A 20,316-nucleotide genomic window follows, 5' to 3' on the forward strand; every position below is an offset into this window, starting at 1 on the left:
CTACCCCATCTGCAGGTATATATGTATATGTACATACATATATAGTAATACACACATCGATACGGTACGAGTAGCGGCAGCCACCAGCAAACTTTGTGAAAAGGACTTGTAAAATCAAAAGCCGATTAGATTCCATTTCAATGAGCAGCAAGCCGGTTGGTCATTTCGCTGCCCGTGCACCAAGCACTTCAAAGGACAGGAAAGGTTCTGGTTCTGGTACTGGGTTTGATTCTCATGGCAAGAGCAGTGCATATGAAGTGCTAGGCGGGAATTGGACTCCAAACAGTCCATATTACTAGTGTTTGGGCCTCGCAAAATCACGAACTTTGAACCTGAAAACGGCTTCACGAAAATTGAGCCACCAGCAGCGTTGCAACGCGTTGTCATGATCTTGATGGCAACGGGATTTTAAGGGGACCGCATTGATGACTATGCGGGGGAAATGCACATGCACCCATACATACTTATATGCATACATACATACATGCCTATTTCTGCCACGGTACTTGATTAGTCCCCAAATTAAACTAAGCAACGGGCTTTGCCAAATGCTCTCTGGTCTGTAAACCGAGATGGATTCCGCCATGGATCCAGATTCAGTGATTTTCGTGAAATAACCGGGCATTCGAATGGCCGGAATGCAGCTAAAGTATCAAAAATCTGTACCTACTGCAGCCGCATATTTGTTATTTGGGAAAAATGTACATTATTGGTTCATACGTTTAATTAATATTTACATAAAATTTTGCTATTTTATTTCATAAAATTTGAATGTCTTTTTTACCTTCAATGAATGGATATGTATTCAAATTTCGAATAGTTTGATAACCATTTTAATTATCTCGGACAAAGCGCTTTCAGATTGTGCCTAACATTAAAACTCAATCTATAGTTGACAAGTTCTGCTTGACTAATTGATGAGTTCTACTCTTTTAGTGTCTCGAAAAATGAATTGATTGAAACTGTGATTTAATTTCCACCTTCGAGTGTTCTACTTTCAAGCAACTGCGGAATTTGCCACTCAGAAATCACATAATTGCTCTCTGGCCTGGTCGGAGCCACCTTTGGCCAATATCCTTACCCTGAGCCCGGCCTTCGTCCTCCCTGCACTCAATATCCTGCCCTCCTGCCATCCATTCGGGTTTCCTCTTTCATCTCTTTGTTCCGCTTGGCTCACATGACGCCCCTTGTCGAATCATCATCTGCATTGCTCAGTCATGTATGCTCTGCCAACTGATTTGAGCTGGAGTCAGAGGTCCCGATGGGAGAATCACTGGAGGTAGCCGCACTCCTTGGACTCTCCCAGCTCTGTTTGCCTTAATCAGTGTAGTCGAGCGGCTAGCTAATCGTTTATGATTTAGTTTTGATTCGTTCGCCGAAATAACCATAAACCTGATGAAGCACCGGGACAGCAGATACTAGCAGCTATAATCCTCAGCTCGACTGGACGAGTGAACTGTATAAAAATGCTGGAAATGCTGCACCACATGGGAAGCCCAGGGAAACCGCTGCTCTGTGTGTTTTCGACTATAAAATTAAATTGCGATGTGGTGGAAAAGTTAGAGCAATGCCCAGTGCAACAAACACAACAACAAACTGTACCTTACTGCCCCACATTTGGTCAAACACACTCACACACACACATCAAACGCACACGAACACACAAGAACACGCAGTGGCGCACAGATACTGAAGGGGGGGTTAGAAATCGGGGTGGGAGAAAAAAGTGCTGCAGTGAACAATTGTGTTCAGTGCATATCATTTGGTTAAAAGGATTCGTTTTACTCTTCCGTGTGGTTCGGACTCCAGTTACCGCCCCATACTGAAATTGTATGTGTGCTCGCTTGGTTGTGTCTGTGTGTGTCTGCGAGTGTGTACAAATCAACTAATCTGCTCCCCACGGCAAAGTTACGAGAAGACCGACAATTATATCCGCTCTCTGCTCACAATTTTTGCATGTCGTAAAGTTTCTAGTGCTGCACAGCTCCAATTCACTCCGTTCATTCCCTGCTAGTCCACCACGCCATATACATACGTATGTCTTTCCCCCCCTTTATGTTTGTCAGTATGTACATGTATGGCTGCAGTTTGGCCCAAACGGAACTGAAATGGCAACTAACATACGTATGCTGAATTTTTTGAATGCCCTTTCCCGGTTTTATTTTCCTTTCCGGCAAAATGCCGGGCTATTCGTTGTGAAGCAGGAAGCAATTGGATTGATGTCCCTTGGGTGGCAAGAGACTGATACAATGCATGATCAGCAACTTGACTTTTGAAAATCTACTAGACTGCCAAAACTTGAACATGTGTATGCCTAAATTAAGTAGAGGTATCTATTTAAGAAAATATATGATACCGAATGAGACTAAAAATTGAAAATAAAATTTATTTTTATGTACTATTGATCAATGTTGTAAAATGTATTTTAGTACATACTGTTAATTTAGGTTGTCCAGTGTAGAAAACTTTTACTCGATAACTAAAAACATTAAATTCACTATTTATATAAGGTTATAATAATGTTTTTAAAAAGGATCTCTTTTCATTACTTTCAGATATTCAAAGTAACGTTTACTTCCCAAAGAGCATCTAAATTTAGCCCATTTCATTTAATTCGGAAATTTCCAATGCTGTTGCATACTTTCGAGAGCAGCGAGCACGTATAGTTGTATCTGTATCTGTATCTTCGCCGGTAGCTGTGCCTGTGTCTGCCTCCGTGTCCGTGTATCCTTGCTGCCAGGACTGTTGTGTCGAGTGTGAATCTGCCCTGGCATTACTGTTTGTATTGCAAAAGTTGTTGTAACTTCGTTAAAATAAGCACTCTGTTAGTTTGCCCGCTGGTGCGACGGGAAGGATCCCCCTTTTCCGTTGCCCAGTCCTATTTCCACAACACCTCCTTCCCTGAAGTTGGGTCGTTGTGTGTGTGAGCGTGGGGGCAATGCAGCAGATTTGTCGGCGGTTTTTGCCATTACTGCTATGCCGGCTAGTCCTGCTAGCCACTCCACTCCTCGTCCTTTTGCCCGCCTTTTGGTCGCCCCGATACTTGGCATATCTGCATTAGTAATGGTGAGTGGCGGCGAGTGCCAGGCAAATTGGGTGGATTTGGATTTACCTGCTCGTCGCCGGCTTTGACAGCCGTGTGTGCTCTGCTCAGCTATTCCCCGTCCCCAGCACCCACTTTCAGATAGACACCCCTCTGCATTCTGCCCCAATGTGTTGCAACATGCCTGCGAGGTAAACTTAACATTTAGTTTTCGGGCGTCAGCTCCTTGGTGGCTATTAAATTGCAGCAACTCCTAATGGCGCTCCCCAAGCAGCACACTTCCTTTCACTTTTGGCTGAGATGTGGCTGAAACAATATCGATACTTGTTAGCCGAGGCACAGGTAAAAGCCGTAAGTAGCAGTATGTACTACCAACTGCAGTATGAGTGCACTAAAAAAAAAATTTTAAAAAATAAGACTGACATTTTTGTATTTTAAGTCAAATCAATTTTGAAATATACTATGTTACATTGACCGACTGTTCGAGGACATATCAACATTGAATATAATGCAATCCTTAATAGGATTTTATAAGCTTATATTGTATTAAGTATAATTTAGTAATGTACCTATAAAATTTTAAAATATATCAAACAAAAAATCGCAACTACACACAACTTAGATCCTTTTTTTCTCCCAGTGAATCCATTTTTAATAGTAGGTGCAGTTGCCGCTGCAGCTACAGTGCAATACCCACCGACAACTTGTACTTAGTGCCGCTTCCTTCCGACCAACACGGAAAATGGCGAGGGGAAAACTGGAAAAGGCGAGCGGTGGAAAACGAGGGGCAGGGCGGGCGTATGTGAAAGGGGGGAATTTCGTATAGCCGGGCAAACGGGCCAACAGCTCGTCGGCAGGACTGTCTGAAATGCAATTAAGTCGCATCGACATGCAATCTCCGGCGTGAGGAGGCCCGGCCGCATAAAGGACTCCGCAGGAACAACAAGTACAACCACACGGACCCACCATTCGCGGCCAAAAAGGAAGCGGGCGGTGGGGAAAGCCTTAAAAGCGCTGAAAGGTTTCAGTTATCCCCTAAAAAAAAACTCGCACGCACTCGAACAACAAGGAACAACACACACAAGCTGAAAAGGGAATCCGGCTTGACGAGGCTGAAAATACCCTCAAAGGAGCATCAGTGGTTGGTTGGGACTATTTATGAAGCAGGTCTGAAAATTACGACTGGAGGAGCAGGAGTTCTTCTAGACAAACTGAAATGAACATATTTCAAAGCATTTATGCGCGATATAAACACACATTTTAAAAGAACAAGAATATTACCTTAAATAGGTGATTATATTTTTAGTCCTTTTAAAACTTCTTATTTCTATATTAAATACCATTTTAAAACGTAGCCTAATTCAAACCCCTTTTACACTATTTCTTCAGAACTAAACCATTTTTCGGATAAAAGAGTATCCATACATTGCATAACGTGCCGTGCAGAACATCATTTTGTCGAGGGTGGCAAACAAGATCTGGTTGCAATGGAATGCACTTATTGAAACACTTTTGAGCGCCGATAATCCAATTATGGCCTGACCAGGGGTTCCTCATCCGGCCCTGCTTCTACTTCTTCTTCAGCTGCCACCGGGTCCTTGTAAATTTGCTGCTCGTTTCCCCGCTTCACGTGCTGTTTTTATGGAAGACAGTAGGGGAAAGTGCTACAAGGAGAGTCGAGCCACCTGGGGCAACCGCGTCTCCCGCACATAATTTGCCGCAACTTATTTTGCCGCGAGTCAAGTTTCACACTAAAATGTGTAAAAGGGTCAACAGCTGCAGGGCAGCCATACCCGCAGTTGGAGCACGGCTCCTCATTGGAGGCTAATCTCTGGGGTCCGCAGCTGATAGGGGTTGAAACAAAAAAAAAAAAAACAAAACAAAAAGAATGAAAATACCGTGATAAAATCGAAACTGAACACAATTCCCATCACTGACAAACACAAAGGGTTAATATTTCTAGCATTTTTATGTTTATTTCATATTCAATTTTCTGTATCGATATTCATTTTCAGTTTTTCATTTGCTACTTTAACTTCTTCTTTTATTTAAATTTCGTATTTTTTAGCCGCTGCGTATTAAATTGAAAAATAATTGGAAATAAACGCTGGCTTGAATAAACATAATGAACATTCCATTCCGTTTGCTGTATGTACAATATTATTTGATAAAAATTCCATTCGGTTTTTTTTTTTTTCATTTGGGGACATCGGTTGTTGGGTAGAAAACTGAAAAAACTGAATGGTTAGGTAAAAAAAAAAATTGGAATACCAGCAGCTTTTTCGTTTGTTTGTTTTGCCATAATTCATTTGTCCACTTTGTCTCATTCAATAGTTTATTTACCAATATCATTATTATTATTTTACTTGTGCATTTTGCATCATCGTCGTGTAAACAACTACAATTAGTATCACGATTGTCATTGTTGTAACCGAAATAATATAAAAACGTAGAAAAAATGCAATTCATTGAAATGGTGAGTAATGAACGCAAAAATACAAGGGAACGTTTTTATTTCGTAATTTATTCCTCTCAGTTAAATTGCTTGGAGTTGTGTATGTCTGTGTGTGACATGATTATGCTTTTCATTATTTTACCATTATTATTATTTTTTTTGCCAAACTGATATGTACTTATATATGTCTGCGTGTGTGTTGTTAAAATTTGACTGCCCGTAAAGTTTGCAAACCGTTTTCTAGTTTTGCAATGTGCAATGTCCGCTACTCTTGCTTAAAAAACAATTAATAATTGCTATCCAATAATTTTCATATTATTAGTATATATCGTTTTATATATCTCGATTTATCTAAGTGTGTATTTGTATTTATATTAAATGTACTTATTGGCCTTGTCTAAATTGTAAATTATAGGCAAATAAAACTAGATTTTGTATTATTAGTTTGGTTTTGCAAATTCGTTTTAAAAATAGTTATATAACTATTATTAACAACTTATGTTTCTATGTTGTTCTATGGAGATGAAAAACTGTTTATTAACTATACTCTAAGTGTGTGAGTGTGTTAGGAATCATCATATGTTCGCTGGTGTGTGTATGGTTCTGTGTAAGTAATCAATTGCATTAATTACCATTAATGTTGGCCAAGACACAAAGTCATGTATTGGGCTTCAAAAGTGGAAATTAGGATAGTAAAGAAGCCATATTTAGATGAATGAGTTCGATTTGAGATAAAAAATAGTTTATCATTCTGCTGGAAGTTTACGAGCGGAAGAAATAAGTTTTGGTGACAAGCCTAGTATATTTTTTTTTTAACAAAAGTCATAGTCAGAAATTGGAAGAAATTGTAAGATCAAAAAAAAAAGTGCCCAGCACATGACTTGTTCCACTACTTATAAATATACTTTGTTCGTATGTATATAAAACTTATCATTTACGAGTGGACATAAACCGATTTGCTTGTCTTTCATTTAATTGTATCTTTATTGTTGCGGGGCTGGCTCTCACAATTAGCTATATCCCAAAAATTCGTACCTACCGATTAGTTTAAGTTCTTCATTTTATATATATTTATATATGTACATATCATACAGGCAATGATCAGTTGAGTATCTTCAGCATTTCAGCCACAGCATCGGAGTCAGTTCGGAATCCGATCCGATCTGTGAGTAACCTACTTCGCCGGCAACTAAAGCCAACATCAGAGGGTCATGGTGGTCATCACAATGGGTATCAGCAGGGCCATCGCGAAGGATAACAGGAATATGCGCTGGCCAGAACTGCTCAACGCGCTCGCCTGGCAGAGCAGATCCTCGGGAAAGATCTCCAGGATGGGCAGGTGTCGACCCGATGTCGGATCGTGGCAGGTGTTGGCACGGGCTCTCTACGAAAATGGAATAGAACTTCATTAGGCCATATTCAAAAGAAATTCAAATAGAATAAATAATGGATATCAGTGCATTGCCATATTAGCCTCATAATTTGAATGAATAAGAAACCATGTTTACATTAAGCACATAATGCAATGATTACAAAATTTATTTTTATGAAAGAAAACACTTTATCATTTAGTGAATTTTCTGAAGCCACATACTTTTATGTATAACCTTTTTGCGCTTTGCATTAATATCATAAAAAAAAGGTTTAAAATAATATAAAAGCTTACGCGCATATCGGCAATCGATAGGGGTAACTTTTGGTTAAAAATCAAGATTTACACAAGGTTAAATAGAAGGAAGAACAGCAAAGAGTTAGGTCAAGTGACTCACCTGGACCATGCGCTTGAGGTCATCCTTCTGGATGACCTTTATTTGGGCAGACTCCCTCAGCCATCGGCGCAACCAGTGACCGAACCACACCAGTCCGCACTCACATTCCAGCGGATTGTGCGAGGTGATGAGTCCACCCATGATGCTCCGAGTTCCCACAGCATCCCAGTAGCTCTTGTTGGGGTAAAAGCTGTCAGCGGCCAGGGCGTTGATACGATTGTGCGAGATGTCGATGGACAGGTGCGGCACCTCTCGCAGGGCATAAAAAATACCCGGCGGGAGGTCGGAGATGCGTGTGTGCGAGATCTTCACCTGCAGCCGTTGACTTCGCGATAGTCCGGTAAAGACATCGGGAGCAATGGTCTGGACATTGCTGCCATATAGCTCGAGGAGTCGGATTTTCGTGTTATTCGCCAGTTTGGCGAAAAGCTGTTGGCCAATATTTGGCTCCAGGCAGTGCACCCTCAGCTGCTGCAGACCCGGTATCCTGGCCACAATCTCACCCAGATTGGCATGCGAACTGGCATGTAGCTTCCTCAGAGAACGCAGCTTGGAAAATGCCTGCGGATTGGTTACCTTCACGTCCAGGATATTCAGTTCGGCCAGGTGCCGCAAACTGGCGAGATCGTGCAGCGTTATCCTGCGCAGCGGATTGTGGGCCAGATCCAATACACGAACCGATGGTGGCAGGTGCTCCGCCGCACAACTCGCATTCGTGAGCTTGTTGTGCGAGACATTGACGTGACGCAGGTGGCGCAGTGAACCCAGTGGCGACAGCTCTTGCAGATAGTTGCCACTCACATCAAGGTAGGAGAGTAGGGGAAGCTTCAGCGGCGGCAGGACATACAGTCCCATGTGGTGGAGACTCAGCTTCCTCAGGCGCGGCGTGTGGACAAACACCTCCCGCAGGTTGGTCGTCACCAGGGGGTTCTGTGACAGGTCCAGGTTGGTCAGATTATTCAGAAAACTGAACGTGTTGTCCGGCAGAATGGTGATGCGGTTGCGGGCCAAACTGATGTCGTACAGGAACTGTGAGTTGATGAACATCGAGGCATCCAAGTACTCTAGATTGTTGTGGGACATTTGGATGGATCGAAGAGTGAATCCGATGTCCGTAAATGCCGGAACTGGCCAAACGCTCAACTGATTATCGGCTATATCCAGAAACTCCAGTCGCGTGTTCATGAACACTTCTCGTGGCAGGGCCCTTAACCGATTCGAGTTGATGCGCAGGATTCGCAGTTTCCTTAGGTTCGAGAACTGCTCCACCTGCAGCTGATCCAACTGGTTGTGGCTAAGATCCAGTTCCTGTAAGCTATTCAAGCCCTGGAAGCTGCGCCGCCTCAGCGAGGTAAGATTATTATGAGCCACATTAAGGATCTCCAGAAACTCCAGGTCACCGAAGGCATGGCTCTGAAGCGATCCCAGCTGGTTGTGGGCCAGGTTTAGGAATCGCAGCGTGTTCGCCAGGTTCGTAAAGCTATCCGACTTAGTCACATGGTTGTGACTAATGTCCAGCTGGTAAATATACATGTAGCTACTCAGCTCATCATAAAAACTGGCTATGTGATTGTGACTCACATTGAGTCGTAATGGAGTGGTGGTGTTTGAAACATAAAGAAAGGATTTTAAGGATAGCGAACACAGCTGATTGTGCATCAGATCCAGGGCAGCCAGATTGGGCAGCACGGTAAAGGCGCCGTGGGAGATGTTGACCAGGCGATTATAAGACAAATCCAAGTAGCGTAGGAACTCCAAATTGTGAAAAGCATGCCGAGCTATGGTCCTCAGGCGGTTCGATTGCAAATTGAGTGTCTGCAAATCCCCGAGGCTATGAAACGTTTGCGCTTCGAGTCGCTCCAAGCCATTGTACGACAAGTCAATTTCCACCAAATGACTATGAGCATCGGACTGAAAGAGTCCGCGGGGCAGTGTCTTTAGCTGGTTAAAGCTCAGATTGATGTAGCTCAATTCCCTCATCTGTGCGAAGGATTCATTTGAGACTTGCTTCAAATTATTGTTGTCCAGACCCAGCCAAATGAGCTGGGAAAGGGGCAAGAGGGCATCTAGGGGATCCAGGCTCTCCAGGCTTCTGGCCGGAAAGACGGCGAACGAGAGCTCCAAAATCTTAAGGGTTCTCGAAACATTCTCGAAAACCAGAGGATGATGAATGGTTATATCGTTGAAGCTCAAACTAATCTCCTGAATTTGCTCCAGTCCCGCGAAGGATCCTAAATGAAGATGGGTTATCTTATTGTTTCGCAGCAGTATTGTCTGCAGATTGCTGCCCCAGGAATCCACGGCAAAAATTCCTTCGGGGATGTCCGTGATGGAGTTGTAGCCCATGTTCAAGTAGGAAAGCTGTGTGTAGTTTTTCAGGCCGAGAACAGGGATCATGGTGAAGTTATTGCCACTCAGACTAAGAACGCGTAGATTTTCCGTGAACGAGGGAAGATTGTTTAACTGACTTATCTGATTGGAGGTCAGGTAGAGGTACTTCAGGTGATGCAGTGAGGATAAGGCCACGGGCACCGTGGTGAGTCGGTTCCTTTCCAGATCCAGATACTCCAGGGTCTCGGTTAGACCCTCAAAGGCCGAAGGATGCACTCGACTGATTGCATTGAAGGCCAATACTAGGTGGGCTATGCCCGTGGCCTTGAACACCGCCTCTGGCAGCTGGGTGACAAAGTTCTGTTCTAAATTTAAAGCTCTCAGATGAACATCGGAATAGTTTTGCTGAAAATAGTCGGACTCCAGGTTTTCAATGCAGTTCTGGCCGAGATCCAGTCGTTCCAGGTGCATTCGCAGCGGCCTCACTTGAAGTTCTTTCCACTGAACACTCCGTATAAGGTTATCCCTTAAACTTACGATTCGCAACTCCGGCAGTTGCTCAAAGAGTTGCTGGGGGAAAACTGTAAGCAGATTACTGGACAGGTCCATGGTCACCAGGGAACGCGGCAGATAGTTCCCAGCCACATGGTAGATCCGATTGTTGGACAAATCCAGCCAAAGTAGTTTTTGCAACTGTTCGAAGGGACGACCCCCTGTCGCCCGATCTCCTGAGCTCGGAGATGGTGGGTAAATTGAATTACTCGTTTCTAGTCTGGTCTGCACAGCGGCCAAACTGGAAGGCTGGGAACTGTTGTCGCTTTGGGAAACTACTTCTATCGATCCACCTCCCGGCGCCACTTCGGTAATATCGTTGTCGGATAAATGTAGAGATCGAAGGGTATCATGCTGGGCATCCCAATTTCCATCCAAGGTGGTTATGTGGTTGCTAAGGAGGAATAAAATGGTTTTTTATGAAGCTAAGATAATCTGACTTCTATACTAAGTCTCATAGTGAGTCTAATTATGGTAAAATAGTAGTTGGGCTTACCGTTGTGCCACCAGTCGCGAGAGGGAATGCAGTCGCTGCAGTGCATCCAGTGGCAAGTGCTGCATCTTGTTGCCAGATATATCCAGAGTCATGAGCGAGTGTGTCATCGTGCTGCAAAGGGAGAATTACGATAAAAACGAGGACGAACGAGGCGCCACGCCTATCTGCATAAATATTTTCCAAATCATTCCACACGAACTGCAGGGGGGGCTGTTATCAAAAATATATAATGGCCAAAACTTTCACTAAAACTTTTGTTCACAACTATCAACAGTTTCCGCTTGGGTCTGCTACATCCCCCATCAACATGTGATTCCCCATCCCATGGCTCATATAAATTGACGTGCTGCCTGCCTTTTGACATATCCTACACACAAGTCGGAAAACAAATATTTAAACTTAATTAACGCGTAGCAACGGCGACCCAGGCGACCCCAGCTGCCACCCCGTGGTCTCCACTTCACTTCCTCTCTAGGCCCCATTAATAGTTATACACACGCACCGCAAGCTCACCAAGCGCACACACATATGTGCGTTGGAGTGGACCACATAGGAACTTAAAGTTTTTATGATTCTAATAGCTGCTTTTAAAAAGCAGTGGTTAAAATATCGTTCCAGCTTTTTTTAACGCATGCAAGCTAGCAATACATTTTATAACGCATATGCATTTTTAATAAAATGATTTATTACAGCTCTTGTATTCTTTAATTTATTCTTTATTTAGCACTTTTATTGGCTAACCTGGCGTATGATTAATATTTGACATAACTCATACGCAGTGGTGACACAGTTTCGCATGCAAATAGAAATTGTGTTTAAATTGTTATTACTTGTAAGATGATAAGGAATTGAAAGTTCAATAAATATAGTATAGTACTGATATTTTTATAAGGAATAGTCTCTGTTAAGGTCCACCCTCGATTTCACAGCAAGGAACTGCAGAGAGAAAACCAAACAGAGTTCGGGGAAACAGCGACCTCAATTATGAAAACCACGAGGTTTTCCAAACAAGTTCCAGCCTCCTCCTTAGCGGCAACAACAAAAACAAGCGCAGCGGCATCCTTTTGTAGTTCTTGGCGTTGTTGTTTTCCCGGTCTTGTTGTTTATGCGACGAGGAATCAAACGCAAAACCAAATTTTTGCGGCTCCCTTTAAACCACTTTGCGCCACTCGCTTTTCTGGCCTTCCCTTTGTTTTCCGGCTTTCTTTCGCCATTTGCCGGTAGTTCTTGATGTTATCCTGGTTTATATTGTGTCTTTGCGTGTGTGCGTGATTCGGCGCGTGCGAGCGTTTTTATCACCAAAAGACTCCTAAATAACTATTGGTAACGATTTAGGCGTAAAGTACTCACAATAAGCTATATTTAGAAAGCATTTTAAAGAGAAATTCTTGTTAACTTTTTTCAAAACTAGTTTTTTTACAGATGCGGGGCATGGAAACGTATAGCAATGACTATACATATATTATATATTTCGAAAATTTATTATTAGCAATGTGAATGTGGTTGAAGTTGCTAATTTATAATATATTTTGTGGTCATTCCGACGCTCCATTAATTAAAAACAATATTGCATATTTTTTTCTGCTTTGGTAACTTTTCTTTCGTTCTAATTCTATTGAAATACCCCCACTAGCATGTCACTTCGGTATGTACATATGTACTATGTACATGGAATACCGGAGAAGTGCGCATTTATCGGCACTTTGCAACTGAACACGCAACAAACACGTAACACACAACAAGCCAATCCATATGCAGACCCACACAACTTTAGTGCTATGTGCGTGTGCTTAATTTAGCAATGTAGCACTGTAAATTATTAATTAGCAATTTTTGAAATACATAAGTGTTGAAATATTGATGGGAACTTTTACATATGGCATCATAGTCCGCAACAGAAAATGGGAATCAAGTCTTCTCGTGAGTGTTCCCCTGTGGGTAATAAGGGCACCCAGATGCACATGTGTATATAATTGGAATTCCGACTACATATATAGGTAGCTGCGAATGAAACCTTTACGGACCACACCTGCGGTCAAGAGCGAGTAACTCCTGGAACACGGTTGGTTTAAGGTCAGCAAAAGTAAATACAAGGGGCGGTGAGCACGGTTTGTGTATGTGTCCATTAGCATTTTTAAAGTTAAGTAAAATAGCTACATTGTTTATATGGCGAATTTGTAAGCAAGAGCATTTAATAAAATATTTGTTGGTAATATCTAAGAAGTGAGGCTAAAATATAATAAAATATAATAGATTAGGATATTTACGCAGTTTTAAATGTTGTGAACTTATCCTTGATGAGAACTCTTTAATGAGTAATTAAAATTGTCCTTTCGGCTACCTTACATATATTTTAAGCTGATATATTTAATTTAGCTCCAGACAACTTTTCTACTAATAGACACTGCGGCGGGAGTTTATTATGCAGAGCATTTCAAGGGGTATACGGTAGATATGAGGAGCAGGGAAAAAGAACCCAGCCGATGTGAGGAGTGATGGTAGACCTTAACCACATTTGCCAGCCTTATGAGCATTAATTAGTTTGATTTAAATTCTTAATGCCATCGGAGTGTGTAACTGTGTCTTTGGCCAACTACCCCCGGAGCTCTTTTCCCCGGAAACTGCACACAGCCGTTAACTGTGGCCTTCCATTTAACTTTAGCAGCTTAATGTGTGTGCGGGTGGGCGGGCGGTACGCCTGCGGTTAAGGGGCGTGACCCCAACTCTGGTTATCCTTTGTGCTCGTTAAAAAATTTTCGCGTTTCATTTCATGGCAACAAAAAGCGTATAAGATGAAGAGCACAGAGAAAAAAAAAAAAACCAAAAAGGCTGGCAAATGCGGTCGACTCTTCCCCATGATTTCTCCCATTCCCATTCTACACACACAAAATAACGTGGCCAAAAGTGGGAGTTGCACGGAAAGTTGCAGCCCCAGTCAAATGTGTGATGTGTAATGCGAACTGAATCACAAAACGCTGACGAAATACGAGCCTGTGTTCACTGTACTACAGTCAGCACAACAAGCACATTTCTCTTCACGTATGTTAACTTTTTCTCTATTTGGCCGTTTACACTTTGACGGGGTTCTATAAATTGGTAAGCCAATAAGACCAAAATGGTTTTATAACTATGTATTTATTAGCTTTGTTACTTAAAGCGCCTCTTGGTATTTTTTATAGCCACAGGCTTTTGTATGTCAGAAATAAGATAAAATATTCAAAACACCCAGTTGATAATTTTTAAATTTATCTTTGAGTCAAATTGGTGTAGAAAATGGTGCCACCTAGAGCATATATTTATTCGGTTTTGCGCTTAAAATGAACCCTTTCCTATTCTCATCTTGCTCTCCTTTTGCTCTTTTTGTGATTATTTACACTCAAACAAATAGCGCTTGAAAGTTTTTCATTTTTTTTCTGCTTTTTACGCTGCGTGTGTGAGTTTGCATTTCCCGCTTGCATTTTCAGCCTGAGTGCCCCGCTGAAAACGCGACGCCACCGCCCGTCCTCGCTTTGTTAAACTTAATTTTACGCCTTTTTTACAACTTGCAGGTTTATGTTGTAAAAATATACAAAGCACTCTTCACCGGCAGACACACACGCATGCACACACTCTCACGCGGCCAGGTGGAAAAGGGGTCATGTAAATAGGCCGGCCAACTGTCCTGTCATCATTTCCCTTTCCTGGCAGGTGCTGCAGGTTTGGGTTTGGGCCACCATCTCCATTTCCCACCTGCCAGCGTGAATCGCCACTTTTCCAGTGGAAAGCACTCACCTGAAACTCCGCTCGGATATATCCTGCAGTTCGTTGTCGATTAGCTTTAGTGTCTTGAGACGCAGTCCCTGGAAGGTCTCATCGTCGACACTTTGCAGATGTGTGTTGGACATTTCGATGTAGCGCACACTGCTGTGCATGAACTCTGCGGAGGAATAGGAAAAAAAAGATATATTGATCAGAGATATTACAGAGCAAAAGTGGAAGTTTTATAGGAAACAGAAATCTATACATGTGTATACACTGAAGAATTTATATCATGATATTATTCGAAAAATGGCTTAAAACACATAGCTAAATATCAAGAGGTCGCCCCTTAAAATATATTTTAGGTTTAAAAAATTATAAAAATATATTTTATTTAAATAACCCTAGCTACTTTATTTTTCTTCACCACTTCAGATAGTATATATCATAAGTATTTCACCGTGTGTTGCTTGGAAATTGCTTTAATATTGGATGTTCTCAGAGCATCCAAGTCCCTTGGCAGAGTGAGAGACGTCGCTACGATGGCGGCTATCAGTTCATCATTCAAATTGATTTTAAACGGCATTGGAAGCGTTTACCATAAACGAGGGAATATGCCCGGGTCCTCGCCAATTCCCTATGCCACCCGATACATAGATGTTGCTCCACGTCTAACGATGATGGCTTTTGTTTTGGCAGTTTTGATCGCCGGCGCGTTAAGGCAAATGGGTCATCAGCGTGCCATCAGACAATGGACCCACCAAACCGGTGGACCAGAGAGGACCAAGTCCATGGCACATCGTCCATGGCCCGTAGTCCAAACCAATTCCCCGCCGGCGATGAAGCCACGCTTTCGATTCTGTGCTCGTTTTCCGGTCGAGCCAGAGGCACAGGATCCGGGCACTGCCTGCAGAAAAGAAAGCGGACTCACCAGCGACCCAAAAACGAAAAAAAAAAAAAAATGGCAACAAATTTCATTTTATGGCTATGCAAAAGACAGGACAGTGACATCTTGGCCGCGTATAACAATGAATCGCAACGTACTCGATTGGTCGATTTCTTTTTTAAATTTTGAATGGGCCAATAGCTAAATCGATTAGGATCCCGACTTAAGCTCCTCCAAAAAATAAGCACCATTAAAAAGTATATTTTTGAAACAGGAGTTTTAGAACAAAAAAATTAAAGAGTAGCACCGTGTCAGGTTTACTTTAACCTCAATGAAACTTCAATACGTCAAGACTGATTTAATTATCTTAAAAAACCAACTGAATGGAAGGGATACCATTTTTTGTATTAAGAAAAAACAATTCAGTGATTTACAATTTTTAAAAGTTTTTCCCTGAACGATTTCATGCATTTTGCATATTTTTTTCGAGCTTAATTCCCTGCCAGTCAAACCTCAACAAAGTTTCCTCGGGAATCAGTGCGTTTTCACTTATTAAATATTCCATGGCGCACAATAAAAAAAAAAATAAAGAAAATTGGCACACATAGAGCGATTGATTTTTGCACTCTCTGGCACATTGAATATTTATAAGGAACAATCAATTGTTGGTCAGTTTTCGTTTTATGCGGTATTTTTTCTCTATGTCTAAATGCTTTGATGTTCGCATTTTTTTCTCAGTCCGAATACATCAAATTGATGTTTAATTATTTCGCTCTGCAGTCAAGTTTGATCCATTTTTTTTTTTGTTTTGCCAAATCGCGGATGGTTGAGTCAATCTCTGAAAATCTAGGATTAGTCGCGAATTTCGCTTTGACTTTAACGCGGCCGTGATGTCAGTGATTTAGTTCAGATACTGACACAGGAATACGTGCATAGCAAATGCGGTGGAATAATGGTTGAACCAAAATAGATACGCCTCCGCTTTGGTCTTTCGGTCTAAAAATCCCAAAAACAGCGAACCGAAAAGAGAGGAAATTTTTCAATTAAAAGCGAAAAGTGCATTTTCATGTTGCACGTCAGTTTCTCTTCCAGTTTTGTGGCAATTCTAGAGGAGCAAAACAGACAAAGTCGAAGAGAGCGGGAAAAAGCGACCACGCCACTCGACCGAAAAATATTTACCATGTCGGCGAACGGGTTGAGGCAGTGGGGGTGGGTGGTCGATTGTGGGCGGCGGCCGGTGGGTGGTGTCATTTGTAGCACCGGCCCACGACCACCCACCAAGCCGCCGAATGCTTAAGGTAAGGTCAGGCCATAATTTAAGTTGACAAGCATGACATGGAAATTCCCTTTGGTCGCAAGCAGCAGCAGCAGCCGTTGCCATAATCAGGCTGAAACACATGGTTACCCCGCACTTTCTGCCCCCATTCCCCTCCCCTACCCACGACCATGTGTGTGTGTGTGATTGTGAGGAGCTCCAATTCCATGCGAAAGTCGCCTTGGGTGACCAGTTCCTTTGAGAGCCGCGTCCCCTCGTCCCGTGCACTCCAAGGACTTTCGTCCGCCCCCGCTGCTCCTGTTTAATTAACACATGCTCAACGAATCGTAATTTAATTGCGGCTTTGATGTTTCCCTCGGGCTTGAACTGAGTCATACAAAAATTGAAGACATTCAAAGGGGGCCAGGAGCATTTTGCCACAGACGTAGACTGATCATTTCCAATTTATGGAAACTCGTTAGAAGAAATTTCTTTCTGATGTCTTTCTAGTGATTGAATTAAATTTAACTTTTAAAACCTAAAAATATGAGTGAAATGAGCAATAAAGCTTCTTAGGGGATTCGGAATACTTGTATTCTTTTAGAAAAATAATGCTAGAAATAGAAATGAATAAAATATGATTTAAAGCTTAGAGAGATTATTAGAAATTGAATTTAATCTTGAAATAACATTTTTAGTTCTTATATGTAATCCAGCCCGTAGTTTTGAGTGTTGGCCAAACTAAATTGTTAGCTTTGTACGCATAAACTCATATGTTGATCATATCGACGATACGTTTAGATTGCTGATTATTCCAATGCCAATGCATGCATATATAGTTTGCATTACGAGTCGGGACATACATGCGCCACACGAAGTAATATAAGCACAGAGTAGCTTACATCTTAATTACATATCGCATATTAATACAATATTAATCATACGCCCTGTTGACACGCGTGCGCCTCCCTTGACCAAGCAGCAAACACGTGGCCAAAGCACGGCGCATTGCTCATGCAGGGCCAACCAACCATACATATATATGTCCACAATACATACCACCTACATACGATTGAATATATGTACATGAAGAAAGTACGCATGTGTGTGCGGGGGCGTGTGCATATCTAAGCCATTGCCAGTGTTTTGTCATGAGTGGACAAACCAGCACAACAACGGCAACAACACATATGGCGTTAATAAACTTCTGGCCCCGTGCCTGAGGGTCCACCAACTGAAATGAACTCGGGAAACAAACTGATGGAATGGGAACTGCGAACTGGATGGTGGGCATGGTGATATGTGCATATACGGAACCTGGATGGGAGACTCCTTCTGCTGGCGTCCATCGTACGTTGTTGGCTTGTGCTGCTTTATGGCCGCAAGTCAATTCTCTGACAAAATGCCAAGCATATTTATTTATTTACTTTAGCTTCCAGGCAGACCAGCGAAGACCACTCCCGAACTTCCCATCCTCCGAGCCGTTTGTATGCTCGTCCACGTCCGACGTTCTCGTCTCGTTTTGCGTCACTTGCCAAGTGTTTATTCAACTTGCCCCACCGAGTATATGAAAAAAACACAATGAAGCACAAACAACCAAGTGTTGGTGGGCGATGAAGGGGCAGTGGTGGCACCATCTATGCAATATTAACTCAACCAAGACCAACAAAATTTCTTTGACTTGTTTAAACACTAAACTAAAATCAAAGTATGAACGCTAGTCAGTTTAAAAATAGTTCAAGTAGTAGTGGAATTATTTAAGTTAGACTTTAAAATATATAACATTACATAGTAATTTCCACTCATTTTTTTTAATAATTTAGCCAACATGACTAAGTTTTTCTAACAAAATGCAAGACAAATGTGTGCACTTGTTACTGTAACTTATGTAAACATTTCAGAGGCCAAGTCATCTAAGGTGGCACAATAAAATCAGGCCGAGAATTGTATAGACCTTAATTTCAACTCTATCATTTCGGCAATTTGTGTTCTATAACCCAACTAAAGCTGCCCGAAACTCGGTAACAATCTGCTGCTACCCAACGACATTCAAAACCGATGCCTTAGAGCCTGTGCGTCAGTGTGTTGATGAAGATTACGTCAGCTGAAAAGTTATTGTTTTGGCCCGGCATTCAGGAAGGCAACTAAAGACAGGAACCGGGTGTGGGTGCGATGTTCTCGTTCTGGGGAAACTACCATTTATATCCATATAGTTGGTGTCCTGCACCACAAAATAGAGAGAAAGAATCGGGCCGACGAAACGTGCGGCATGTGGGCAAACTGTCGTCTTTCATTTTCGTTTTTCGGTCGGTCGCAAATAGTTTTCGGCATGAAAATTGCGGCCAAATCGAACCAAGGATGCTGCTATCTAGCAAAACGGCCTCTGGCCAAGCGTGAAAGTGACCAGCAGGAGAGAGCCCGAAAATGAAACATTAAAAATAAATCTAAATTGGAGATCCACAATTTTCCATGTTTTTTTTTTCTTTTTTTTTGTGTTACGTTCCCAATAGACAATAGAAATTCAACATTAAATTACGGAAATATTCGGAGCAGGAACAAAAGTGCCACTGCTGCATATTCTGTGTGCGGTAGCGACGCACTGGAAATTTTGAGATATTAAATGAATTTCCAACTTGTGTCCCCAGTTACAGTTGTCAAATCCTCTGCCCCCCACTCAAGCCCCATTTTTATCCTTTTAAAATTTCTGGGTGCATAGTTTTGGCTATTTTTTCGGGCTGCTCGACCACCACATGGTGACATGCCAGGCAGGAAGTCGGTTCGATGAGGGGAGCAAGCTGGCGCTAGCTGGAGAAAGCGGGAGCAGGGGGCGTGGCACGCAATTAGCCAGGCTGTCAACCAAAGTGTTTTCTCTGCCCCTTTCCCGCATCTCTCTGCGTCTCTGTGTGTGTCCGCTTGCATTAGAATTGCTAATTGCCAAAAGTTTCCCAGCTGCAACATTTCTTCTGCTGCTTGAATGCAATCGTTGTCGCTAACATCCCCATCAACGATGTCCTTTATCTATATATGTATGTGTGGAATAAAATTCATATAGATAGACCTAGAATTGAGACATCTGCTTGAAGTGCAATGCTGAATGCTGCAAGAACAGACTTTATTTCCCTGTGAAATGAATGTAAAAAGGATATATAAATTGCTGACGTGTCATTACTTTTAATTCGATTAGTTGTAATATTTTAAAGTTTTTCATTAAAGCAAAAGCCAATGCAGATGCAATTGGAAAGTTTTGCATAAGAAACGAAGGATAAATTGCCAATGCGGAGTAGCCATTTCGCCAGCTCCCGTATCCCAGATCCTTAGGGGAAACCACGGAGCAGGAGACAAACTTTTCAATAGTATTCCACTCTTCCTGTCTTCCCTATTCCCGGTGCTGCCAATGTCTGGCCAATTTTTGTGTGTTTTGCCAGTCAACAACTTTGTTTATTATTTTGTTTCTTTTATTTTCTTTTTTTTTTGCAACTTATGCGGCAATTTTTGGGCAAAAAGGCGACTCTGTGGGCGTGTCACAGTTGTTAACGAAGAGGAAGCGGATTGCAGAATGGTAATATTTTCAACACAAGACTCAAAACACATACATACAAAGCGAGGAGAAAAGAAGCCACCGCAATGAGAAACATTTTGCGCTTGGAATGGAAATGGAAAATGACAATGGAGCTATGGAAACTTGCCATTCATTCATTACTTAAAAGGGGAGCAAGAGCCTTCGTTGGATCTTCCGACTATAAAATACCTACTGTAGGAATTCCGCGAGTGCTATAAACTTTTTAATGAAA

The 20,316-nt window shown here is 42.1% G+C and overlaps 1 protein-coding gene across 2 annotated transcripts in view; it reads right to left on the reverse strand.

The window, feature by feature from the left end:
* Window positions 1-5,117: 5,117 nt before the first annotated feature.
* Window positions 5,118-20,316, reverse strand: part of LOC6732401 (chaoptin) — a 38,117-nt gene continuing 22,918 nt past the window's right edge. Inside the window, exons 3-7 of one of the 2 annotated variants that reach the window (XM_016178248.3) lie at window positions 14,418-14,562; window positions 10,647-10,757; window positions 7,268-10,544; window positions 7,165-7,191; window positions 5,118-6,882 (exon numbers count right to left, since the gene is read on the reverse strand). In XM_016178248.3, coding sequence (XP_016025058.1) covers window positions 6,700-6,882; window positions 7,165-7,191; window positions 7,268-10,544; window positions 10,647-10,757; window positions 14,418-14,562 — 3,743 coding nt within the window. In that variant the 3' untranslated portion in view covers window positions 5,118-6,699. The remainder of the gene's footprint in view (window positions 6,883-7,164; window positions 7,192-7,267; window positions 10,545-10,646; window positions 10,758-14,417; window positions 14,563-20,316) is intronic. The other variant, XM_016178247.3, reaches the window with a different exon arrangement.

Source organism: Drosophila simulans, chromosome 2L, assembly GCF_016746395.2.
Source record: "Drosophila simulans strain w501 chromosome 2L, Prin_Dsim_3.1, whole genome shotgun sequence".
NCBI lineage: Eukaryota > Metazoa > Arthropoda > Insecta > Diptera > Drosophilidae > Drosophila > Drosophila simulans.